The 26,795-nt window shown below is 42.1% G+C and overlaps 2 protein-coding genes across 3 annotated transcripts in view; one reads left to right on the top strand and one right to left on the bottom strand.

The window, feature by feature from the left end:
• zanl (zonadhesin, like) overlaps window positions 1-7,289 on the top strand; it is a 66,062-nt gene extending 58,773 nt beyond the window's left edge. For both annotated transcript variants that reach the window (XM_034290683.1, XM_034290682.1), the window contains 13 exons: window positions 198-406; window positions 988-1,132; window positions 1,289-1,536; window positions 1,989-2,118; window positions 2,280-2,481; window positions 3,049-3,210; window positions 3,540-3,670; window positions 4,139-4,341; window positions 4,748-4,883; window positions 5,030-5,167; window positions 5,557-5,650; window positions 5,848-5,885; window positions 6,890-7,289. In XM_034290683.1, the coding sequence (XP_034146574.1) occupies window positions 198-406; window positions 988-1,132; window positions 1,289-1,536; window positions 1,989-2,118; window positions 2,280-2,481; window positions 3,049-3,210; window positions 3,540-3,670; window positions 4,139-4,341; window positions 4,748-4,883; window positions 5,030-5,167; window positions 5,557-5,650; window positions 5,848-5,885; window positions 6,890-6,975 (1,922 nt within the window). In that variant the 3' untranslated portion in view covers window positions 6,976-7,289. The remainder of the gene's footprint in view (window positions 1-197; window positions 407-987; window positions 1,133-1,288; window positions 1,537-1,988; window positions 2,119-2,279; window positions 2,482-3,048; window positions 3,211-3,539; window positions 3,671-4,138; window positions 4,342-4,747; window positions 4,884-5,029; window positions 5,168-5,556; window positions 5,651-5,847; window positions 5,886-6,889) is intronic.
• Window positions 7,290-7,777: 488 nt separating this feature from the next.
• Window positions 7,778-26,728, bottom strand: map11 (microtubule associated protein 1). The gene is made up of 11 exons (XM_010899180.4): window positions 25,895-26,728; window positions 24,548-24,643; window positions 24,279-24,408; window positions 23,243-23,329; window positions 18,960-19,080; window positions 18,036-18,183; window positions 17,719-17,780; window positions 16,975-17,147; window positions 13,879-14,015; window positions 13,541-13,740; window positions 7,778-9,655 (listed from the first exon to the last, which is right to left on the bottom strand). Exons 1-11 carry the CDS (start codon window positions 26,381-26,383, stop codon window positions 9,490-9,492), a joined length of 1,809 nt encoding a protein of 602 aa, XP_010897482.2. The 5' UTR covers window positions 26,384-26,728; the 3' UTR covers window positions 7,778-9,489.
• Window positions 26,729-26,795: the final 67 nt, after the last annotated feature.

The following is a 26,795-nucleotide window of genomic DNA, read 5'->3' as shown; positions in this document are numbered from 1 at the left end:
CTGCATAATGACACGGTTTATTTTGAAAAATAGCTTTACATTACAAATTCAATCTAATCCCATGTTCTAGCGGCAGCGGTTTAAGAGAGAGGTGACAGTCTTTTACAGCTGGATGCATAGATATACAAAGGATGTTGTAAGAACATTGTACAGTATCACAGTGTTTAATAACCCTTTCTCTTTCCCCCGCCCCCCAGCCCTGCCGTGCCCCCCCAACAGCCACTACTCTGACTGCACACCCCCCTGCCCCCCCACCTGCTCGGACCTCTTCCCCATCCTCTGCCACTTGCCTTCCACTGCCTGTATTGAGGGGTGCCAGTGCGACCCTGGCTTTGTCCTCAGTGACGGGAAATGCGTTCCTCTGGCCAATTGTGGCTGTGTGGACTTGACGGACGAGTACCATGACGTGAGTACTGGCTGTTCATAGAGAGAACATAAGGGGTTATAGTCACTGTTCATGGAGAGGACATCAGGGGTTATAGTCACTGTTCATAGAGAGGACATCAGGGGTTATAATCACTGGGCTAAGAGAGGATTTGGGGATTGTAAGTGTTCACGGGCTCATTAAGTGGATATTACGGGGTTGCTGCTAGATTATAACTGTTAATATGGAGCGTAGTCAGGTTGTAACTGTTCAAACAGTGGGTAATAAAGATTGTTAAAGCTTCTAAATATTTAGAGAAAGCAAATTGAATACAAAACTACCCCAGCCCATTAACTACAACCCATGCTCAATAATACCATCCAAACCAGGGTTTCTTAAACTATGGGCCAGCACACACAATACACCCTGAGAGGTGGGTTGCCAGTCATATGAACACATAATATGCAAGCCCTAACTTGTTCTTCTAAATCTGAGTTGTTAGAGGACAACTTCTGGTGGATGAACAATTTCTCATTTGGGTCTTCAAAACGTTAAAGAAGCCCAGCCATAGGCATGTTTCATAACGTAACGTGTGTTAACGTGTGTTTCGGCGTCCGTTGCAGGTGGGAGACTCTTGGTTGACAGACCACTGTATACAGAAGTGTACCTGTAACCTGGGAGGCTCCATTTCTTGTTTGGACTTCAAATGCGATGACAAGTCGGTCTGCGCTCTGGACAAATACGGAGAGCTCTACTGCAGACCTGAGGGTACATTTCCCAAAACAAACTCTCTAAATATCCCCCCACCCCCCAAAAAATTTCTGTGTAAAAATATGAATAGGCGATGGTTAACATTTGTCTACACCCCCAACTCCCTCAAACCCTTTCTCCTCTCCCCTGCCCTCGGTGTTCCCCCCTCTCCAGAGTTTGACAAGTGCATCATCCAGGGCGACCCCCACTACCGTACGTTCGACGGGATGTCCCACCACTACCAGGGCCCGTTCACCTACGTCCTGACCCAGAGCCACTCCCTGCCCAGCACCCAGGCCTCCCTGCAGGTCAGGGGGAAGAACGTCCGTCGTGGTGGCCTCAAAAAGATCTCCTACCTGGACGAGGTGTACGTGGACGTCTATGGGGTCAGCGTCCGTTTCCTGCAGAAGAACGTGGTGCTGGTGAGTCCAGTCGTGGGGAACACCTGTGTGTGTGAGTCCAGTCCTGGGGAACAACTGTGTGTGTGTGAGTCCAGTCCTGGGGAACAACTGTGTGTGTGAGTCCAGTCCTGGGGAACACCTGTGTGTGTGAGTCCAGTCCTGGGGAACACCTGTGTGTGTGAGTCCAGTCCTGGGGAACACCTGTGTGTGTGAGTCCAGTCCTGGGGAACACCTGTGTGTGTGAGTCCAGTCCTGGGGAACACCTGTGTGTGTGAGTCCAGTCCTGGGGAACACCTGTGTGTGTGAGTCAAGTCCTGGGGAACACCTGTGTGTTTACCACGTCGCTATAATGTCATCTGTCGAGTGCTGAGCCATTTGTCATCACTTTGAATCGTTGTATTTCATCTGTCAGTCTCGTAAGATGAAATGCAATCTCTATGAAGGGTTATAACCTCTTGCGTCCTCTTTCTCAGGTGAATGGTGAGCGCGTTGCGCCTCCTTTCAGTCCTAAAGACGGCTTGAGCATCACTATGAACTCTAAGAGCGTCCAGCTGGTCACTGACTTTGGCATGACCGTCCGCTTTGACGGCAAAATCCATGGAGGTATGAAACACACACGCTGACACACGCACATAGGCACACACCTGACTTGTGCATTACGGTCCACCTCTCAACCAAAACCATGAACATAGTGCAAGTACTCAGGGAATCTTTTCCTCATTCTGTCTTTCTCCTTACTCCCAACGCCACCCCCTCCCCAACAGAGGTGATCCTACCCAGCACCTACAAGGACAGGGTGAGGGGTCTGTGTGGAAACTACGACGGGAACTCCAGGAATGAGTACACGAAACCTGACGGGGCGGTGACCCAGAAACTGGACGAGTTCGGAGACAGCTGGCGGGTGAATGACAGGCAGGGGGTGGAGCTAGCCACCTCAGACATCCCCAGCGCTGTGCAACGGTACAGGTGAGAGAGAACGGCTTCATTATTTACAGGCAAAATATTCCCCCTGATCTCATCCGTTCTTTTGTTAATGTAGTTATTTCAAGTTGATTTCTATTCTTCCTGATGTGTATGTTCTTCATTCCCAAACAAAAGGCTTTTATTTCCTTCATGCAGACAGCCTTGACTAATAAACAACTCATTTAGAACAGGCTTTTATTTGAAATAGGCATTTAATTTGTATTCACTTACGGTGACTCATAAACAATTCATTTAGACCAAGGTTTTAATTAAAACAGGCGTTTATTTGGTTTTTATACAAATTGACTCATAAACAAATTCATTTAGACCAGTCATTTATTTGGAAATCCCAGAAGTTGACTTGTAAACTTTTCATTTAGACCAGGATGTTATCATTCATTCCTGTGCCCATGCCCGACAACTAAAAAGAACAGTTTGAGAGTAGGCTTTTAATTCATGTTTAAATTATTAATTGCAGTAGTATTTACAAACACAACCAACAGAAAATAGTTGTCCTTGTCCTGTGCTCTACCTGTTTAACCTCTCTCCCTCCCGTTTCCTTTTCCTCAGACGTGAAGTGGAGAACGACCCAAATACAGGCTTCGATACGACCGGTTGTACTGACGCTGAACTGGCCGAGTTCCAAAGTACCAAACAGTGCGGGGCGCTCTCCGACCCGTCGGGGCCCTTTGCCGCGTGTCACGGGCTACTGTCACCCGTCAGCTTCCAGGAGTGAGTACAGAGTGTTTCTGTGTGCCAGTGGAAGTCTATTGTCACTGTATATAGGCTTGGGGTCCTGCCCTCACTGTATATATGCTTGGGGTCCTGCCCTCACTGTATATATGCTTGGGGTCCTGCCCTCACTGTATATATGCTTGGGGTCCTGCCCTCACTGTATATATGCTTGGGGTCCTGCCCTCACTGTATATAGGCTTGGGGTCCTGCGCTCACTGTATATATGCTTGGGGTCCTGCCCTCACTGTATATAGGCTTGGGGTCCTGCGCTCACTGTATATATGCTTGGGGTCCTGCGCTCACTGTCGGTTGTGTGTGCGATATAGGGACTGTGTTTTTGACCTGTGTGCTGACCGGGAGACCGCCTCGCTGCGTTGTTCCAGCTATGAGGTATATGCCCTGGCATGCCAGGAAGCCGGAGTCAGGTTGGGCAAGTGGAGGCAACAGCTCAACTGTGGTAAGACACACACTAACATACTACTCTAAAGATGTCATTATATACACACAGTCTATAATGTTATACGCCCACACACTACTATACAGATGTCGTTTTATACAAACAGACACACTATTATAGATGTCATTATATACACACAGTCTACAGTAGTGATGTTATACGCCCACACTACTATAGAGACACTACTTTGACACAAACGGACACGCGCACATGCAACGACCATGGAAGACATAATAAACTCACTCACAGCTGTGTTCTTGATAAAGAGCTTCCACCCCCTCTTGTTATCACTAGGAAACTGCCTGAACTTGTTCTTCCAAGTCAGTTTGGTGGCAATACTTATCTGCCCTGCTCTCGACACTCTCTTACGTATTTGTTGCTAATTCCCACTTCCCCTCATCTATTCCCTCTTGCTCGTCCTTTCTTTCCGTCCTCGCCCTCTCTTCACCCCTCCTCTCCTCCCTTTAGCCCTGACCTGCATGGCCAACAGTACCTATTCAGAATGCATGTCCCCTTGCCCCGCGTCCTGTGGGAACCTGGCCGCGCCCTCCAACTGTGACCTCACCAGCTGTGTTGAGGGATGCCAGTGTGCGCCCGGATTCGCCATGAGCACCAGCAGCTGTGTGCCCTACCCCGAGTGTGGCTGCACCTACTTGAATAGATACTACCTGGTGGGTTAAATACAGTACAGTAGAATCGAAATACAGTGAAATAAATACAGCAGAATATAAAAAATTATAATGTCATTAAATACTGCAGAATATGTGAATATAATATTGTACATTTTGGATAATTTTGTAAATCCAGTATAATACAGTAAAATACTTAAGAATACAATGTAATATTGAACAGAAATACAGTAGAATGTGGAAAGATTCTGTGGGAATCTGTCAAATACAATAACATGTGTGTATAATATATAGTAAGTGTATAGTATAGTATAGTATGTGTCTAATCACAAGTTACTTCACATACTATAAGGTCAATGTAGTGCAGCCGGTTGTTAATACAACCGACTGCACTGGATGGCACAGCGTGGCAAGTGTAACTCTGCCACTTCCTTCCTTCCCCATGCAGCTTAATGAGAACTTTGTGACAGAGGACTGCACGCTGTCCTGCGTGTGTACACCCTTGGGGGCCGTGTGTCAACCCAAAGCCTGCCCCGACACACACGTCTGCACCGTCTTCGAATTTAAACGGGACTGCTACCGAAGTGAGTGTGTGTGTGTGTGTGTGTGTGTCCGTGAATGCGAGGTTCGTGTGACCACGCAATTGTACTCCAGTATGAACAATTCTGAAACAGCAAAATAGAGGGCAAGTCTTTAATAAGAGTCACCCCTCCATCTTCCACTTCCTCAGGGAGCCCCTGTCTGTCTGATCCTTGTCAAAATGGAGGAATATGTTCTGAAGAGGGAGACTCAGTCACCTGCCAGTGTAAAGAGGGCTTTGAGGGACCATGGTGTGAGCTGGAGAAAACAGAGACCAGCAGTGGCCTTGGTATGGGATTCATGCCCGAGACGCAACTTATTCTACTTTCCAGTGCTACACTCAACTGTATTATACTTCTCTGTACTGTCATATCTCCACTACAACTACTGAGTTACTTCAGTAATATGGCCCAAACATATGGTATATGGCCAAAATACTGTGTGGTGTATGAAAAGTATTTCCAGGCAGGTGTTTTATACCAACATACCACAAACATTCTAATTCAAATTTCAATTCAGTGAAATCGGTTTCAGTGGGCAAACGTGAACTGTAGTTTGGTTCACCTGGAACGTCCCCAACCCTGTAGTGTACTGGACTGTAATGTAGCCTGTTAATCCTTGTTGAGACAATGCAGTTACACCAGTGTCATCGTCACTGTCTTCTCTGTCGTCCCATAGATGAGACAACGATCATTCTCATCGCCGTCCTGGTGCCTTTGGGCGTCATCGTCATTATACTGATCTGTGTACTGTGCTACAAATACTGCAAATCGTAAGTAGTCCACCACAACCCCAGAAACAGAAAACCATCTCAATCCTAGATAAAATTGACAATGACACAACATTGTTTTTTAAATAATCTTGATTATGACTGTTTACTATCTGATCAAAAAAAAAAGTTTGAAAAACTTAACAGGATCTGTAATTCTACAGTGTGAACAAATAGTAACTCTAAAAACTGTTTTATAGGAGAAGAAAGTCATACGACTCCGACAGCTCAAATTCAAGTAAGTGAATGTTTTGGTCTCACTTAACCTATTTACATAGATTTCTAACCTTCTTAGCCAACATTATTCAAGTGCCAATCTCATTAGCTACCATTACACTCATAGGCACATTGCATTGAGTACAGGGAGCAGAACATGAGTCAAAAAGAGTGTCGACCGGGCTATTATATCATCGCTCAAAACATTAGACCAAAGCGTTCAGATGGGCAGGATTTACTAAACAGATTGAATGAGTAGGACGTCTGTTTTGAGGTTTCCCCAAACAGGTCAGTGATACCGTAATGGGTTGAGTGGAGAGAATATGGAAGCATCAAATTATTTCTAGTTGATTATTTTGACACAGAATATGGGAAAACAACTGCCCCACCAGTTCAGCTGATATATTACGGAGGCAAGTGAACCTTCAGTTGCTGTGCCATTTATCTCTAATCGCAACGATACTTCACTAACTGTTATCACCTTAACCCTTGTTTCTCAACCTTAACTAAGAGCTCAGTTCAATCAAACCTGCATTGCAGTATTTAAGAAGTAAAGTTTTTTCAATGGTCGAGCGAACAGAGTCTGGGCACAGGATTAATCTCATAAATAAAGAAACTGTGTAAACATTCCTTTGGTGGGATTGAATGGATCCAAGCCCAAAAACGCAATTAATTTAAACCCATATGCCTATACATACATTTTTATTCTCCCTGTGTAATGTTTAAATATTCTACTATGCGATGGCGGGGTTTGTCAAATCAATCCTTGCACTTTTAAGTCGTGGCATAAGTTCAGATTCTCATGAAGGCGTTCTTCCACTCAGAGCATGATATCTTTTCTAAAACAAAACCTTTGATCCCCTTGGTGTCCTGACAAGCAGAAACTCCTGGGCCTAACAGTACTGGTCAAACAACAAATGAATAATAAAACTGGGCTCCCTTCACTTTCTTCTCGTACCTCATCACTCCGTCTTTATCCTACTTTCCCTCCCTTGTTTCTAATTTTGTTTGTTTAATTTCAACCAGGTATCCAGTATCACATGCATCTCCAAGGCGACCACAAATACGACAACCTGGATATGAAAACAAGCCACAATGCCACTCCCATGTAGACAGGGGAAAAAGAGAGAATTCAACAGTTTCAAGTTTACTGGAGGATGGATGTACATACACACACCACACAGTCACAAATACACACAGAATAGATCACAGTCTGTAATGTGAACAGTTGTCTCGTTTGTTTTTGTTGAATTTCTGAATATCTGAATATCTTTATAGTCAATATTATCTAGCTGCGTTAACTTATTCATGCTATCATTGTTTTAATTTGAGAATGTATGAGCTGTCGTTATGAATGATCCAGGGACCTGAGGTGTAATTCGTTGAATTTAATTAATTAAATGATGCTGCTGCAAGCATAACATCACTTGTCATGTGGGTTTCATGTACAGTCTACAAACATGTTTGTCTTAACGGTCCGACAGAAACACACAGGCCAGTGACCCTCACTGGCACAGTATGTGGGATAATACAATTGTGAAACAATCAACAGCTGTACATGTATTTATGTCTCCAAAGACACAGGAAGATTAAAAAAGAAAAGCAAATAAAGTGCAAAAAGCAATGACTGTTAAAAATAAGTCCCAAATGTACATAAACAATCTTATTGTGAGCTACTTTGGTCCAAGTAGTAATAATATTTTAAAATGAAAGAGGAAAGGGATGGAAATGTTTCGAATGCTCGATCCCAGAATACCTCTTTCAGAAAGTGATATGAACATATCATTAACATAAACAATAGTACAAATTGGTCACGCAGAATGCCTGGTGTAGTTGTGTCTAGACACATGATAGGGTAAAACATGGGCATAGGGAAAAACTGTCTAAGTACTAACTGTCTAAGAGAGTGTCTAAAATATTCAAATCAGACACATTTTGTCCAACTATTTGGAATGTCCTCAGCTTCACATTGTCATGTCACACCAGGTCTTCAGACCCACAAGCCGTCTACACTGATGAATAAAACATACTATTAAAGACTCATTCAGAAACATACAACAAATCAGGAAAGGAAAAGTGCACGCACATACAAACACAAGCACCATTGTTCAATGTTCTTCATGGAAATGTAAACAGTTCAAAACAAAAAAAACTAGCTCCCGTGACTGACATTCCTTCTAAATAATCTACTATTCTGGATTGTTGCCAAATACTAAATCCCTACAAAGTTTGAATTGTGAATGAATAGCATATGATCAACACAGCTGTTGACATCGGTCAACAGCCATGTAAAGCTCCATCCAAAATGGCACACTAAACACTATTTAGTGCTCTACTTTGAAACGATGACTATTAGCAGGGAATGGGGTGAACAACCTTATGAAGACAATCATTTTTTTCCTGTCATGGAGTGTGGAATATAACAGCATACATCTACATACAGTCTATTTACTCAGGAGTGTATTAATAAGTGTATGAGCACTTTAAGACATTAAAGCTGCAGAAAACGCAGATAGTAAATAAAAAGACAAGGATAAACTTATGACAATAAATACATTTAGCCTGAACCAAAAACCTCTCTGGTAGACCACTTAACGAAAAAAATACAGTGTAAAGACTGTGTGTCTCCAATAAAATACAACACTCTCAAACATTGAGTGATGACACTTGGTAAGCGTAAGCAGAATAACTTCAACCTCTTATCAGATATGTCAGCGCTGTCTTGACAGTTGCTGTGGCAATGGCCATCTGACCGGTCGAGACAGCACAATCAGATCTTAGACCAGGCTAAGTTGAATACTGTGGGTGCTTTCACAATAGTAGTTACTTGGCACGAACAGATCTGAGACCAAACTGGAGAAACATAATTAATACACGTTTTACATATATCACGTGTCACAAAAGTTTAGAAACTGGTTGGACTGAGCCTTGAATAGAAGACCATGCGTCACAGGTATGTGAAAATACATGTTTCCCTATTCTGATAAGCAATTCATATTATCAGTATGGCACCTCAGGGCTTTGTGGTATATGGTCAACATACCACAGGTAAGGGCTGGATCTTAGCCAAGGTTTACTGGCCATGAACCAAACCAGCTTGTGCCTTAGTGCCAGTATTTACTGAAGTAAGCACAATAAATAGTCTGCCTGACCTCAGCCGGTTTAAAACCGATTATTTACATGTTTAATTACAGCATTACACAAGGACTAAACCCACTTTCAATAGTACATAAAAAGTACTATTTAAAGTCAAATAAAAATGCTCAGATAAACACATGAAACGATGTTGCCGAAAGCAACTTGTCTTGAAATGATACGGTTCACATGCAGCAGGTCAGTCTGGTGTCAGTCTGGTGTCAGTCTGGTGTCAGTCTGGTGTCAGTCTGGTGTCAGTCTGGTGTCAGTCTGGTGTCAGTCTGGTGTCAGTCTGGTGTCAGTCTGGTGTCAGTCTGGTGTCAGTCTGGTGTCAGTCTGGTGTCAGTCTGGTCTGTTTGTCAGTCACAGGCTGTTGTTCATGCATGCTTTTTTTGTGGGATGCTGGAAATATTTAACGCGAGGGACGTCATTCTCCTACCATCTGTCCCTCCATGCATCCCACATTTCCCTCCTCCATCTCTCTGTGTCCATCATGTCTCCTGATCCCTTCCGCTTTCCAGAACCAGCACCTTACACTCTCTCTTGGCGATCTTGTCCAGTGAGAGTACGGGCCGCTCGGGGGGGAGGTAGAGAGGTCGACCCACTGGCGATCCCACGGGAGGGGTGATGGCCCGGCGCTCCATCACGCTGCCTGTCCTGGAACACACAAGCGCAGAGAAACCCAGATGGGAATGGTTAAGAGAAAGGTCAGAGGGTCAGAAAGACGTCAGTTTGTGACTGAGACAACTTTTTACATGTGTGTGTTAGGGATTCAGCGGTACCCGGTATGTTATCGAGCCGTTCGGTACGCCCCCTACCGTTCAACACACACAGGAATCGTGGAGTTACCATATGCCGGTCATTTTCCTATAGTTTCCATAACATGCTTATTGCGCTGTAGATTAATCGCACATTGTAGATTCAGACCCACAGAACAAGAGGCGTAGCTTGTGAACAGATAAGGCAGGGAACTGCTTGGGGCCCCAGGCTGTTAGGGGGCTCCTGAGGGCTGACAAACTGCACTCCACAACACTGTCTCAAAATGTGGCAACAGCAGTGACCACAAATCCCTCCCCCTTAAAACAGCAATGGATGATTTGCAATGACTCAGTATGAAACCTCCCTACAGTACATGTGCCCAGACAGTATCTACAGGTTTCACCAAGTTAAATGTATGACTTTATTTAATGCCACTACAAATTCAATTTAAGACAAATTTCATAACACCCCATGCAAAAAATACATAAGGACACCAATTCGACTGAAGTACACACTGTTGTTAAAGCAGTATGCCTACTGCTAACAATAACGTTACTGACTGTACTTTGCAGGACTGTCGTCAGTGATATGACCAAACAATACTGAGAAATGCTTTTTTGGAGGCTTTTTGCAGCGCTTTTGTTATTTATTTATATATTTTGTTATATGGGATTACACAAATGTAATAAATGTGCCAAGTTTGAAAGATTTCTTGCAAAAAACACAGTGGGTTTCGTTTCCTTTCCCTTCAACAGATTTCAACCATTAAGCAAAGTTGCTGTTGTCCAACAACTTCTGATTTAATTTGCACTTTCCCATGGTACCTGCGGGAAGTTTAAAAGCCGATGTCCACTACGTAGCTAGTTAAATTACCTAGCTTGGTACTAGCTAGCTATCTACCTCATGAACAACCGTGTTAGGAGGTAAGCAGCGAATCGTCATGTGTCTTGCTAACAATCTGACTGAAATCGTGGTCTCTCACCCTGAGCGACCAGAGCTAACAGAACTTGATAGACTTTTTTAAGACCTTCAAAAATATGGAATACGTTTTTTTTAAGACCTTCAAAAATATGGAATACGTTTTTTTATCAACTTTTTAAGGACCTGCAAACATCCTGGCCCCATGAAGAGAGGGGAAACTAAAAACAAATACAGTGAGGGAAAATATTATTTGATCCCCTGCTGATTTTGTATGTTTGCCCACTGACAAAGAAATTATCAGTATATAATGGTACGTTTATTTGAACAGTGAGAGACAGAATAACAACAATAAAAATCCAGAAAAACGCATGTCAAAAATGTTATACAGTGGGTATAAAAAGTATACACACCCCTGTTAAAATGCCAGGTTCTTGTGATGTAAAAGAAAGAGACAAAGATAAATCATGTCAGAACTTTTTCCACCCTTAAAGTGACATATAACGTGAACAATTCAATTAAAAAACAAACTGAAATCTTTGGGGGGGGGGAAATAAAAAATAAACTCTCAATAACCTGGTTGCATAAGTGTGAACACCCTTAAACTAACACTTTGTTGAAGCACCTTTTGATTTTAGTACAACACTCTTTTTGGGTAGGAGTCTATTAGCATGGCACATCTTGACGTGACAATATTTGCCCACACTTCTTTGCAAAAGTGCTCCAAATCTGTCAGATTGCGAGGACATCTCCTGTGCACAGCCCTATTCAGACCACCCCACAGATGTTCAATTGGATTCAGGTCTGGGCTCTGGCTGGGCCATTCCAAAACGTTAATCTTCTTCTGCTGAAGCCATGCTTTTGTGGATTTGGATGTGTGCTTTGGGTCATTGTCATGCTGAATGGTGAACTTCCTCTTCATCAGCTTTCCAACGGATGCCTGAAGGTTCTGTGCCAAGATTGCCTGGTATTTGGAACTGTTCATAATTCCTTCCACCCTGACTAAGGCCCCTGTTCCAGCTGAAGAAAAACTGCCCCAAAGCATGATGCTGCCACCACCATGCTTAACTGTGGGTATGGGTGTTCTTTGCGTGATGTGCAGTGTTGTTTTTGTGCCAAACATACCTTTCGGAATTATGGCCAAAAAGTTCAACCTTGGTTTCATCAGACCATAACACATTTTCCCACATGCTTTTGGGGGACTTGATGTTTGTTTTTACAAACTTCAGCCAGGCTTGGATGTTTTTCTTTGTAAGAAAAGGGTTCAGTCTTGCCACCCTACCCCATAGCCCATTCATATGAAGAATACGGGAGATTGTTGTCACATGTAGCACACAGCCAGTACTTGCCAGAAATTGCTGCAGTTCCTTTAATGTTGCTGTAGGCCTTTTGGAAGCCTACCTGACTAGTTTTCTTCTAGTCTTTTCATACATTTTGGAGGGACCAGTTCTTGGTAATGTCTCTGTTGTGCCATATTTTCTCCACTTGATGATGACGGTCTTCACTGTGTTCCATGGTATATCTAATGCTTTGGAAATTATTTTGTACCCTTCTCCTGACTGACATCTTTCAACAATGAGATCCCTCTGATGCTTTGGAAGCTCTCTGCAGACCATGGCTTTTGCTCTGAGAAAATCCAACTAGAACAGCTGAACTTTATTTGTGATTAATCAGTCACTTTAAATGATGGCAGGTGTGTAATGACTTCTATTTAACATGAGTTTGAATGTGAGTGGTTGATTCTGAACACAACACTTCCACCCAGTTCTCCTCTGAATCATTCAGATGTTCATTGGCAAACTTCCGATGGGCCTGTACATGTGCTTCCTTGAGCAAGGGGACCTTGCGGGTACTGCAGGATTTCAGTCCTTCGCGGCGTAGTGTGTTACAAATTTTGTATTGGTGACTATAGTCTCAGCTGCCTTGAGATCATTGACAAGAGACTCTGGTGTAGTTCTGGGCTGATTCCTCACCGTTCTCATGATCAGTGCAACTCCACGAGGTGAGATCTAGCATGGAGCCCCAGACCGAGGGAGATTGACAGTTCTTTTGTGTTTCTTCCATTTGCAAATAATCGCACCGTTTTCACCTTCTCACCAAGCTGCTTGGTGATGGTCTTGTAGCCCATTCCAGCCTTGTGTAGGTGTACAATCTTGTCGCTGACATCCTTGGACAGCTCTTTGGTCTTGGAGAGTTTGGAATCTGACTGATTGATTGCTTCTGTGGACAGGTGTGTTTTATACAAGATAACAAGCTTAGATTAGGAGCACTCCCTTTAAGAGTGTGCTCCTAATCTCAACTCGTTACCTGTATAAAAGACACCTGGGATCCAGAAATCTTTCAGATTGAGAGGGGGTCAAACACCTATTTCACTCATTAAAATTCAAATCAATTTATAAAATGTGTTTATCTGGATTTCTTTGTTCTTATTCTGTCTCCTACTGTTCAAATAACCCTACCATAAAAATTATAGACTGAATTTTTTGACAGTGGGCAAACGTACAAAATCAGCAGGGGATCAAATAAATGTTTTCCCTCACTGTATTCTCTCAATGTCGAGTGCTAGCAAGACCGAGAGAAGCAAATTTGAAGAGGCACCGCCATCTTTTCAAATACACTGGTTGGGAACATTTAGGATTCAGATTTCAAAAAGATGTTGAGGGTAAGAAGACCATAAGCAATGTACAGTCTGCAACCATTGCTTTGCCAGTGTTGGCTACTCAAGTGGAAAAACTTCTAACATGATGATGTCATTCATACCGAAACAGTACCGTTACCGTGACCCAAAAACCGTGATCAGTCCCGACCCGTGGGCCCACTGTACCGCTGCATCTCTAGTGTGTGTGTGTCTGGGGGTAAATGCACCTCATAAGATGGGACCTGGAGGGCTGTTGGTGGGAGAAAGACTGTGAGCGTCCCAGACTTTGTCTGTCCAGCAGGTCTCTGACAGCCGGGCTGGAGGGGGAGTTCTTCCTGGACAGGGAGAGGGACATGGAAAGAGCTTCAGCCGGGGCGGTGGAACAGGATGCCGTGAACTGGAGCTTCAGCTTCATGTGCTGGCTTAACTAAAGAGGAACGGAGAAGAAGCTGTTTTTAGTTTTGAAACCTTTTAACTCATATAATAATCCAAACACCCTATTGATCTTTCTTTGGCTCTACATTGCTCCGATACGATCAGCGCGCAAACTCTGCCGTGCTGGTACCTCGAAGAGTCCTGCTTTCAGAATCTGGAAGGCGACGGTGAAGGAGAGGGTGGATCCTTTCCGGCACTGGCCCAGGTTGTTGAGGGGGGTGTGGCACACTATGGAAGTCACTGAGGGGTCCTCCTGACGACCACGGCCTGGGGGGGACGTTACCGGGCATTACGTTTCATTTAACCCGAAACCAATATACATTCCCTCCCTAGAAACTGGACGCGTTATCTGTGGGCTAAAATGCTGTTTTATTCTGCTGCTATTATGTCCTTCCGTGCAACAATAAGCATCAGTTTTTCTATATAAAAATCTGCTGGCAAAAGAAAAAAAAGACAGCTGGACTGATTGAACAATATTATGTGGTAAATGGACCGTGAATGGTTGAATTTGCAAGAACTCCTTTTGTAATGCAGTTATAAGTACATTTCTAAGCAATGATTTAACGGTTGTATGTGTGTGAATAGTGTGGTGACAGTTCAAATACGCAAGGAATTGGTGATATGCACTCAGAAATTGCAAAATCCTGACAGGGCTGAATATAAACAGGCTAAATTGATTCTATCTTTCTGGTTTGTAGTGGCTTGTGTTTTTAAGAATCATCCCGGACTGTAAACAGGATTCCCAAACCTCTTCAGTCAACACTCTTCTCTCTCTCTCATTTATCCGTCCCTCCCTCTCATTTTCTCCTTATATTCGAAAGCCTTTTTCTTTTAACAAAGACATATTAAGTTCCTTGTGAATGCCCTTCCCCCTGATAGTCTCTCTTCGCCTCTCTTTCAGAGTTTTAATTACAATCACATATTAGGTCATTGTTCACTCTCCCTCTCTCTTTCAGTCTCTTCCTTGCTCTCGCTGAGGTGTTTTGCAATCCCATGGATCAGCTATGTCTTCCACACACCCAGGTCCCTTCCATGACATACAATTGGGATCTTATATCACTCCAACAGCTTAGTTGATTTCACTCCCTTACTTTCACCCAGAGTGTTGTCTGGCCAACTTCTACTTAACTCTAAAATAATGACAAAAGAATTTAGCAAGTACAGCACAAGGTGGTGTTGAAATCTTGCAACGTAGTCCAAACTCTCCGGACTGGGTGGACTTCATGCAAACAATCCTATCTGACTTCATTATCATCTACCACACCCAATCTGGCAGTCTCCAATTTCCCTCTGGGCTGTGTCTGACAACATATCCCTCCCTAATGGTCACATTAACTGGCCCTACATTTCCAGTTCGGCCTCCTCTGTTTCTGCATATGACCGAGTCAACACACTCTGGGATGAATCCACTCTCCTCTTCGGCTGTCACTGGACCCATCATCGCTTTTGGCTCACAAAACGTCCTTTATGTATTTTCCTAATACATATGCATGTAAGATGAGATTACATAAGCATGTACACTGGGGGCCAAACGATTGGAATAATGTACAGATTTTGCTATTTCGGAATGAAATTGGTACTTTTATTCACCAAAGTGGAATTCAACTGAACAAAGTATAGTCGAGACATTATGGATGTAAAGAAACAGCCCCATCACTATTGGACATTTTTTTTTTTTGATCAAATCTAGACAGGCCCCATTTCCAGCAACCATCACTCCAATACCTTATCCTTGAGTAATCATGCTGAATTTCTAATTTGGTACTTGAAAGTCACTTCCCAAATAAAACACAGCTGAAAGCTATTTGGTTTATTAAATGAAGATTAACATTTTCTTTTTGTTTGTTGTGCATGTCTTAGGTCAAGAATGGGAAAAAAGAAACAGCTTTCTCTAAAACCTGTCAGTCAATCATTGTTTTGAGGAATGAAAGTTGTACAATGCCTGTAAAAAACTAAAGATTTCATCCAAAGGTGTACATTACAGTCTTCAAAGACAAAGGACAACTGACCCAAACAAGGTCAGAAAGAGATGTGGAAGGCCCAGATGTACAACTAAACAAGAGGATAAGTACATCAGAGTCTCTAGTTTGAGAAATAGATGCCTCACATGTCCTCAGCTGACAGCTTCATTGAACTCTACCCGCTCAACATCAGTTTATAAACCACAGTGAAGAGAAGACTCAGAGGAACAGGCCCTATGGGAAGAATTGCAAAGAAAAAGCCACTTTTGAAACAGAAAAACTAAAAGAAAAGTTAGAGTGGGCAATGAAACACAGACAATGGACAACAGATAATTGGAAAAGAGCGTAATGGACCACTGAATCGAAGTTTGAAGTGGTTGGCTCAAACAGGACAGTGTCGTCTGAGACGAAAGATGAATGAAAAGATGTTGAGATAAGGAATGCTTAACACCATCAGTCAAGCATGGTGGAGGAAATGTAATGGTATGGCAGTGCTTTGGTGCTGGAAAAGTTTATAGAGATTTATACAGAGTTTAAGGAACCCTAAACAAGGAAGGATATCATTCCATTCTCCAACGCCTTGCCATCCCCCGTGGTCAGATATGAATAAGGGCAAATATCATGATGCAGTAGGATAGTGATTCTAAACACACTCCTAATTTATGTGAACTGTTTGGGATGAAGCAGTCCTCAGGAGTACTGATGGTGATGGACTGGCTGGCCCGGTCGCCTGATCTTAACCCCACTGAGGTTTTGTGGGACCAGCTAGACTGTAAGGCGCGTGAGAAGTGCCTGACAAGCCAACCACATCTATGGCAAGTGCTGCAGGAAGAGTGGGGTGAAATGTCACCTGAGTTTCTGGACAAACTGACCACTAGAACGCCAAGGATCTGCTAAGCTGTCATTGCTGCACGTGGAACTCTTTGTTTGTTTTTTCAAATTGTAATAGTAATTTTTCAAGTTATAAATGTTCTGACTATACATTGTGATCAGTTGAATGCCACTTTGGTGAATAAAAGTACCAATTTCTTTCCATAAGCGCAAAATCTGTACATTATTCCCAACCTTTGGCCTGCAGAGTATATACTATATATTACAGGCTTGTTTAAAACGCAGTGTAAATAAATCACTATGTTTGCTTAACCCAGCTCTTTGTATATCATTCATCTCCTGCTTCAGCTCTCCCCATTTCCGGCCATAATTATTACTATTATTATAATTATCTCCCCTCTTCTCTTTCCTGTTCCTCTCTCATCCCATTTCACCTTCAGGCGTCCAGACTAGTCGTACAGCCAGGAAGTCTTGCAGGTTGTTCAGGAGGGTGTATTTGACCCGGAAGTTCTCCTGAGGACGCACAGCGCTGGGACAGGAAGCTGTCATCACCAGCCGGGGGCGGTCCAGTCTCACGCTGGGCAGCTGATAGTGGGTGGAGATGTACCTGGGGCGGTGGAAAGTTAACAAGCTCCAATCAGTGGCCTGTCAGTAGAACACTGGGCAGTTTCCTCGTTCCTTCTATCTCATCTCTCCATCACTCATCGTCAGTCTGAATGTGGGAGTGCCCTCTCCGGATCATTCTGTGTAATAAAATGTTTTAGTAATAAAGTAACAAAATAAGTAACTGACACTGGAATTGCAACATTTTCAGTGATTTGGAAGGAATTTCTCCATTCTGATGTTTTCATACTGGACCAAACTAGGACCAACCTAACAGTGAACTTGTAGAGTATCTGTTGCATAATTAGAGCTGCATCAACATAACACTATAAACAGTTGTAGAAATCAATAGTGTTAGATCTCTAGAGTTATCCTGGTTTTTAAATAAACAATCAGTTTAATGTAAAATAGTGTAAAAGGACATAAGACAATTATTAAGGAACAGGTGAAATGAATGTAAAAGGAGAAGGAAAAACTGTTAGATATTAGGGAAAAGTCAGACTAAAGTGGACTGGAAAGCCTTCGGAAGATGAGGCCAGTAGATATAGTAGTGATTACTATAAGTGATTACGTACCTGGTAAAGGGAAGTTTAGGGGTGGACCACTGCAGAACAGCTACCAAGGGGACCTCTAGACCCTGAAGCAGAAAACCAAACACATTTACATTCCTCCAATGATCCCACGCCCCATGTACATAAGGAAACATTCAGCAGATGGTTTGTGAACATCTAAGAGAAATGAGGTGATCTCAAACGTTGGATGTCATGGTGCCTGAGATGACTGTTAGCGGCAGACTCCACAGAGACACTGTAATTAGGTACCGTTTTTCCTCTCATTTGACCTCTGTTTTCTCTCTCTCCCTCCATTCCATTCCTCTCTCCTCTGCTCTCACCTCATTGCTTTCATCCTCTGGCTGGTCTCTGAGCTGCAACTGAAACAGGAAGTTCTGCTCCTCCAGGGCAGACAGCATGCTGGGAAGGTGGGAGGAGCTACTGTTCATTCTGTTGAAGGATGTCATGGCAACCTCCGCTGATTGGTGGCTGAAGACAGGAAGTAATGAACAACTTTTTATATTCTGGGCAACATTTATTTTAAAAAAAACACTGAAAACAAACAATACATATTTTAAATTATTAGAAGTGGGCCTTTTAATTTTCCAAACCAGTGCTCACACCATTTGTTCCAAATGCAGCAGTTTAGACCACTAGACCACCATCGTATAACATTTTGGAATAAAATATAGAATGTTTTAACACTTATAATTGGTATTAGTTGGTAGTTGTTGGTATTAAGCTGTAGGCTAATCTGATCTTTAATCTATGGTTAAAGTAACTGTCCACTGAGAATAAAAAGTAACTGATATACTGTTAAATCATACCCATTAAGGTTGCTGACTTGCCAAAGCAAGAAAAAAAATACACCCCAATCTTCTGTTGGAGAAAACAAAAAACACAGCTCAAACTTCTGTCAAACTAGAGAAGGATGAGCTAGCCAATCAGCAGTCTAGTCCATTCTGTGGCTGGGGTATGCCCACACACTTCCTACACAGAAAAGCTGCTTTTTCAAATGTTTGTTGATAAACATTTGGAAGGAAAATAATTTCACGCTGACGTTATGTAATCATAGGTCATATCTCATAGAAACACTAGGAAAGAATCTGGAAACTCTGCTCAGTCACGTTAATGGGGCGTAATAGACATTGTCCACCAGAGGGAAAAGCCACCCGGCACTGATTCTAAGTCAGTTTCTGCTTCACCTTTTATGGTTACAGGTAGGACTGGGGATCTATATATCTGATTTCTGGACCTGTACTAACCAGACATTGTCCACTAGGAGCACCGAGCCATCAGGCATCATGGGAAGGTAGGATGCGTTGAAGTTGGGAAGGATCCTGACGTCCCTAACACAAACCTCTTCTTGGGAACTGGAGTTTAATACTGCAGGGAGAGGGGAGGAAGGAAGACAGAGACATGAAAAGATTATGAGTTGTAGACGTTTGATGGTGATGTCATGTCACCATTGTCTTAAAAACAATAGTCACTTCCATTCAGAGGCTATTGTACACCACTACGGTTACATAAACAAAGGAATGTCAACTAATGTCATAAACATGTACAGAATATGTCATAAACTATACAGTACATCCAGTTATTTGAGCCAATAAATTAACTATTAATATAGTTTTTAAGTTGTATTTCTCATAAGGACCCATAAAGTACAGACCAACTAAATGTTTACTTGCCGGTTCCCTTATGACAGTGCAGCAGCAATTGAAATAATAGAGTAGATGAATGAAGGTTAAATAATATGAAAAAAGGACATCATACTAAAAAAGGTGGAAGTTGTGAATGAAGATATTTAGGCGTGAATCAAGCGGAGGAGTGGGCATGTTATTTCACAAGCATGTGATGACTGTTGACCGTGTAATGGAGTACTTGGACACACAGTTAGGTCTGGAAATAATTGGATACTGACATAAGAATCTGTTATTTTGTCTGTTTACCAAAATATATTCAAGTTACAGTTAAATAATGAATATGGGTTCAAGTACAGTCTCTCAGGTTAAATTTGAGGGTGTTCACATCTAAACTGGAGGAAGGGTTCAGGATTTACAGCTCTTTAATATGTAGCCCCCTCTTTTTCAAGGGACCAAAAGTAATTGGACAATTGACTCAAAAGCTGTTTCATGGACAGGTGTGTGCTATTCCTTCATTATTTCTTTATCTATTAAGCAGGTAAAAGGTCTGGAGTTGATTCCAGGTGTGGCTTTCACATTTGGAAGCTGTTGCTGTGAACCCACAACATGTGGTCAAAGGAGCTCTCAATGCAGGTGAAACAGGCCATCTTGAGAGATAGCAGGAACATTAGGAGTGGCCAAATCAACAGTTTGGTACATTCTGATAAAATGAGAACACACTGGTGAACACAAAAAGTCCTAGACATCCATGGAAGACAACAGTGGTGGATGATCATAGGATCCATTCCATGGTAAAGACAAAGCCCCTTCACAACATCCAGCCAAGTGAAGAACACTCTCCAGAAGGTAGGCATATCATTATCCAAGTCTACCATAAAGAGAAGACTTCACAACAGCAAATATAGAGGATTCACCACAAGGTGCAAACCATTCATAAGCCTTAAGAATAGAAAGGCCAGATTAGACTTTATCAAAAAAACCTATAAAAAAGCCAGGCCAGTTCTGGAACAGCATTCTTTGGACAGGTGAAACTAAGATCAACCTGTACCTGAATGATGGGAAGGAAAATGTATGGAGAAGGCTTGGAACGGCTTATGGTCTAAAGCATACCACATCATCTGTAGTGTGATGGCATGGGCATGCATGGCTTCCAATGGCACTGGGTCACTAGGGTTTATTGATGATGTGACAGAAGACAGAAGCAGCCGGATGAATTCTGAAGTGTATAGGGATATTGTCTGCTCAGATTCAGCCAAATTCTGCGAAGATGATTGGACGGCGCCTCACATTACAGATAAACAATGACCCAAAACATACTGCGAAAGCAACCCATGCATTTCATTTGCTGAAGACAAAACTTAACGCAGAAAGACCCATGAACAAACAACAACTGAGTAAACAACAACTGCAATAAAGGCCTGGCAAAGCATCACAAAGGGGGAAACCCAATGTTTGGTGATGTCCCTGCCTTCCAGACCTCAAGAAGTCATTGCCTGCAAAGGATTCTCGACAAAGTATTATAAATTAGAATTGTATTTATGATTGCGTTAATTTGTCCAATTACATTTGAGCCCCTAGGGGACTGTGTATGAAAATGGTTGCAATTCCTAAACATTTCATACAATATTTTGTTAAATCCCTTGAATTAAAACTGAAAGTCTGCACTTCAATTGCATCTTGGTTGTTCAGTGTCAGTGTCCCAATGATTCCGGACCTAACTGTATTTCCTGGCTATCTATTAAGGCGAGTCTAGGATATTTGTCATTATGTTATTTCCCTGTGCTCTTTGAACCATGGGTGGAGTGCTGTTACTGTCCAGAGGCCTTATTTATAAAGCATCTGAAAGGTGGAATGCTGATCTAGAGTCAATCTACTTCATGGAAATAAGATCTAAGAACGTAATACCTACATAGATTGGGTCTATGGGATTGTAACTGCTAGCTGACAGACTTTGTTTTTGAAAGGATTCAACCTGCACCTGGCATCGCTCCATTGGGGCATTACCCAGAAGCCACTGCTGCCACTATCACTAGGTCAGACACTGTACTACTGGAAAGTCACTAATTATCCTTCTGAGTTACTAGGGTTTTTTTACACAGGGTTTTTACTGCGCTTAGCCCTGTATGGACAAACAAGGAAGTGGACTTCTGTGGCTAAACCCCTTTCTTAAAAGGCTAAGGCTCTTCATTAAAACGGCTAATCCTGGTTTCAATCTTTACTTTGCACACCGAGGCTGAGGAGCTATTGACTCTACTTCAAAGTAGCTTCATCCGACGCGTACATTCTTAGCCCCTACCGCTTACCACAGTTACGGGGACCAAAGACGTTCCATGTCAGGTGATTAGGAAATACTCCTGTTCCTGGCCATGAGCAGGTGTAGATAGGTTATATAGGTTGTATTTAAGCAATAAGAGGATGTGTGGTGTATGGGCAATATATCACAGCTAAGAGGTTCTTAGGCATGACATTGCCAAGTGCCTGGACAGCCCCCAGCCATATATATATATATATATATGCAATATACCCTAAAACACCAGAGATGCCTTAATGATATTATAAACGGGTTACCAACACAATAAGTAAAGTAAAAAGTTGCAGTCATGTAAAAAAGAAAGTACACCCACTGGAACATTTTTTTTACATATTTGAACTCATGGATATCTGAAGTTCCAACCACATAAAGATATGTACCATATGTATCAAATTACAAAATAAATAAATCTACTTTGAAACCATTCATGCAATTAAAATCAACAGAAATGCAATTTCCTTATGTGGAAAGTTAGTACACCCCTACTGTAACTTTCAATTGGTGCACCTTTGATAGTAAAGTCCACCGGAACAGGTACAAATTATTAGAAAATCCTAACTTTGAACTGTCTTCTTTAAAAATTTGAAGCATGGTCTGGTTTGGTCTTAACCAAATGGCTGGTGGTAACACAAAATGACAAGATACATATTGGAGGCCGCTCAGAAGAAAGATTATTGATGCCCATGAGTATTGGAGGGGTTTCAGAAACATTTCCAAGCAATTCGAATTACATCATTCCAATGTCTGATGTGTCATCTAGAAAATTTCTGACCACTGGCAACCTTCATAGGAAATTTCATCCCACCAAATTCAGCCCAAGAGCTGACCGAATGACACAAATCTGGGGTAACGTCAAGGGATTTACAGGGCTCTCTTGCCACAATCAATGTTGAAATGAAAGAGTAAACTCAAAAAGAGACTGCACAAACATTGCCTCCATAGAAGGTCAGGAAGGAAGAAACCTATCAAGACACAACTGACATTTGCCAGACAACACTTGATGAAAAAAGCTGGAAGAATGTGCTCTGGACAAGTTTATCAAAGGTGGAGTTGTTTTACTACAATGCCAGATGCCATGTTTGGCAAACACGAAAACTACATTTGCACTACATTTGAGAATGTGAGGCCAACTGTCAAAAAGCTGAACCAAACATGGATTTTACAACAGGATAGTGATCTAAAATACACAAGCAAAGCTACAAAGAAAAAGAAGAATCTGAATCCTTGTTGATTTACAAGATCAACAAGGAATCTCTGTGATTTGTGATACATTGCAATGTGTCGTTCATAAAACAATTAGCCCTGATATATTGTCCATATACCAGACACCCCTGTGCCTTATTGCTCACTTATAACAAAGCTTTCAGCCAATCAGCATTCAGGATTTGTGCCACCTGGTTTATAATTAAATAAGGGAAACTGTAATTGCACATGGATATGGGTAACTCTTCTGCATCAGTGTAAATAAACAAAGTTCACTAAATATAACACAGTTAAGCCCCTCCTTTTCCCCACACCTTAGAGTGGTTGTTAAAATGTCAGGCTCATACCTACAAAATAACAGTGTGTAAAAGTAGAAGTTTTCACTCACCTTTGAGGAAAGTTAGGTGCTTCCCGGAGACGGTCATCTGCTGACATTTCACCGCCGGGGGAGGGAGTACACTTAACGTGGTGCTGACTGGACCAGGGGAGAGAGACGATACAAACAGCAATTATATTTACTGTTGTGTATTTTGTTTATCATCATGTATTACGCATTGTTTTTGCTCAGCATATACTCATCTGTATTCCTCAGAATGAATTGAGATTAATTTTGTATTTTTCAATCTAAAACAACCATTGTCCTTGTCAATCCCCACCCAGTTTCTGTGTGTTTGTGTTGGTGTGTGCCCAACTGCTTGCCAGGAGAAAAAGTGATTGCAACAGCTCTGTGCTAAAACATGATGGAAATAATCTCTACAGACTGACAAAATAAGGATTTCTGATTCCATGGTCAAACTTTTTGTGTGTATTAGGTAGATGCAATCTTTACACACAGAGACCTCATGTGTTGGGTTATATTCTAAATAAAAATTTTAATTGCTGCAGGTAATTCAGTAGTTGAATTGGCCACACTACACAGGAAGTATAATTTGAATAAAAGGAAGAATTAAATTACATGAATTGCCTTTAGTGCAAATAATTCCAATTATTTTGTTTTTCCACAAATCACCTTAGTAATGTGTTTTAAGAATGTACGCTTATCACTACCACTAAGGTGAAAACCTTTTGGTTTTAATTACCAAAAAATGTATATATTCAGAAAAATACTGTTATAGCCATCTTTGACAAAACAAACTAAAAAGCCTATTGGAAATGGCATAACTGGCATATCATTTTTATCAAAGATTTGATTAAATAGATGGTTTTGTGTTTCCCTCCAGTTAACTAATTAGAATTATCATTCATGTTTTTCATTTGGGTTATGCATTTCAGATCATTAGTTAGAATTATCATGTGTTTTTCATTTATGTTTTCCTCTTCAGTTCATTAGTTAGAACTATCATTCGTGTTTTTATTCATGTTTTCAATTGTGCTTGCTTGTGGGTGGGTAGGCGGGCGACATGTAATTATGCGAGTATGTGTACCTTGGGCTTTGAAGGAGTTGAGGTCTTGTCTGAACGTGTGTGTGGGACTCCTCAACTGTAAAATGGTTAGGTAGCCATGTTCCTTGATCTCTGCTTTCTCCTCCTCCTGCTTCCACACTGTCACTACGATCTGACACAAGCAGGAACAGAGTGGTAATAGTACAGAATAAATGGTTATGAAGAACAATGGTCTCCCTTTTCTCTATCTTTCACATGCACACACATACATGCCCGTGCACACAGGAAAGCCATGAGCGTGTTGAACTCACCTTGACCTTGAGTGTGTTCACGGGGAGTTTGTCCAGTGAGACGGTCAGAGGGAAGATTACCTCATCGCTCAGTACCACTGGTTCATCCATGGGAGACTAAGAGAGACAGATATACTTGAACAATGAAAAATAAAAAGGAAAGTAGAGGGTGTCTGTGTTTGTGTGTGTGTATGTGTTTATGACTACTAAAGATGCCTGCATGGTTTGTAAAACAAGGATAATTTGACCTTGTGGAGACATTTAGCCAGTTTACATGAGGGAAAAGGGTTATTTTAGGCTTAGGAGTTTAGTTGACAGTAAAAGTTACAATGAAAGTGTGCCAGTGAGATGTGGAGAACTAAAGAGAGAGCAAGAGAGCTGTAAGAGTGAGAGAGAAAAAGAGAAAGAAAGGTTTATGTAAACAACAGAGAAGCATGGATGGACTAACAACATTAAGTTATATGCATATTTGCACAGAAGATTATCCACATGGGAGTAATTCCACTTTCTATGACACTAGTATGGTCAGATGTAATAGAAGACAGATCTGTAACCAAGGATAAGACAAATAGGAGTGCAAGTACAACCAAATTGAATCTCTATTTGCTCAATGATGACAATAGTGGTAGGGTGTTACCTTGAATGGACAGCACCTCAAGTTCATTAGATGGCCTGAGGTTGAAGTGGCAGGTATTCTTGTATTCTATGCCAAATAGTCTGACTAAATTACTGGGTAATACGTGTATTTTCTCCTGGACTGGATAACAGATGTGTGAGCAGATATTCCTACACAAGGTTTCTTTCTCTTGCTCTCTATTTCTCTGCCTCCATGTCAACATTGGACGAAATGGAAAAAAGCGTTAGAGGACATGAAAAAACCTGAGGCATCTACTTATATCATCACATTGACCATAGTTAGACCACATCTGTGTTCCTTTCCACAATAACAGGCTGTCTGTTAGACTGAACTGGGTTCAAATAGTACTTGACATCACTCACATAATTCCCAGCGTTTGGTTTAGTGTGCATGGAGTTTAGGTTAAGGCTGACTGGAGTTTTTAAAACTTCCATTGCAAAACAAATGAAACATGCTTGGCTATTTGGAATTATTCAAACAGTAGCTTATTTGAAAAAAGTGGATGCTGTCAGCATTTTGGCTTGTTGCAACTGTTTTCGGAAGTCGAAAAAAGGTCTGTTTTTTGTGGTTTTGAAGTAGGTTACTTATAGCTGCTTGAGCGCTGCACTTTACTGCTAATATGTCTGCACTTCCTTTTTAACACAGCAGGTGTACACGTAGTCTCACAACACGTTGTCAGTTTCGTTAGTCCGAACATTGTTACAAATTTCCCTCAAAATATGAAATATTACCTGTACCGGTGCGCGCCGATACTGCCTCCCATCACTCCCCGTGTTATTATGTATGAGAAGCGGTTTGCATTCTCTGAAACCTCGGTTCTTAGATTCCTTCCTGACAGTGTGGGCTGTACCCGCAGCAAAGTCAACCTCGTCCGGATCCTCGTCCACACCGTCGTCGCTGTAGCTTCTCTGGAACTCGTGAGGGTGAAGTTGGGAACGATGTCGACTCTCGCCAGGACAGACACTTGCTACAGCGGAGAGGGACCTTACCAGCTCCTTCCAAGTCCGGGTACTACTGTCACTGGACTCGCTTCTCTTTGTCCCGCCTGAGCCCGTTGCTCCATCTCTGGACCGCAGGACCAGCAAGAACTGTACCGTTTCGCCGAGGTAGAGGTGACTGCGTCGGGGGAGAGTTCGGTATTTTGACGGATCGGACAGGTCCGCGATGGGAACCGCAGGAAAATACATAAAATACTCGCACTGCGATTCTATCAGAACCATGGCTAGCTACAACAGCTAGCTTAGCTTAATACAGGCAAGAAAGCAAATATTCTAGCTATTCAACCCTCACGGAGTGAAGAATATCCGTGTGTGACCAGTGTCAGTAGCCGACCTATTAAAAAAAGAAATGCTCAGTAATGAACATTTAAAATTGATTAATTGCGTCCATCACCAGACGGTGAACCTGCGGGGGATGCTGTCTGTGCACTCCAGTACAACTAGTTGACCACAGAGACAAAGCGCTTAAGATTTAAACTAGGCATGAGCATTCAACTGCCGATAAATTCTGTTAAGAGGCCCATATCTCTTATCATTCAGGTACGCCCAAATGTAATGATCTAATTGTTTAACCCTACGTGTTGTAGCTGCAATAAATGAAGTAACACCGTATCAGTTGAAACCCCCTTTAATC

This window comes from Esox lucius, chromosome 24 (assembly GCF_011004845.1).
Source record: "Esox lucius isolate fEsoLuc1 chromosome 24, fEsoLuc1.pri, whole genome shotgun sequence".
Taxonomy (NCBI): Eukaryota; Metazoa; Chordata; class Actinopteri; order Esociformes; family Esocidae; genus Esox; species Esox lucius.
This window is presented reverse-complemented; position numbering and strand designations above follow the sequence as displayed.

Excerpts from the sequence above, each read along its gene's own strand:
- map11 (XM_010899180.4), bottom strand. The coding sequence starts at position 26,383 with ATGGTTCTGATAGAATCGCAGTGCGAGTATTTTATGTATTTTCCTGCG. Across the intron at positions 24,644-25,894 it reads ATCGGCGCGCACCGGTACAG|TCTCCCATGGATGAACCAGT; the intron begins GTAATATTTCAT and ends TGTCTCTCTTAG. Across the intron at positions 17,781-18,035 it reads CAGAGGATGAAAGCAATGAG|GGTCTAGAGGTCCCCTTGGT; the intron begins GTGAGAGCAGAG and ends TTTCTGCTTCAG.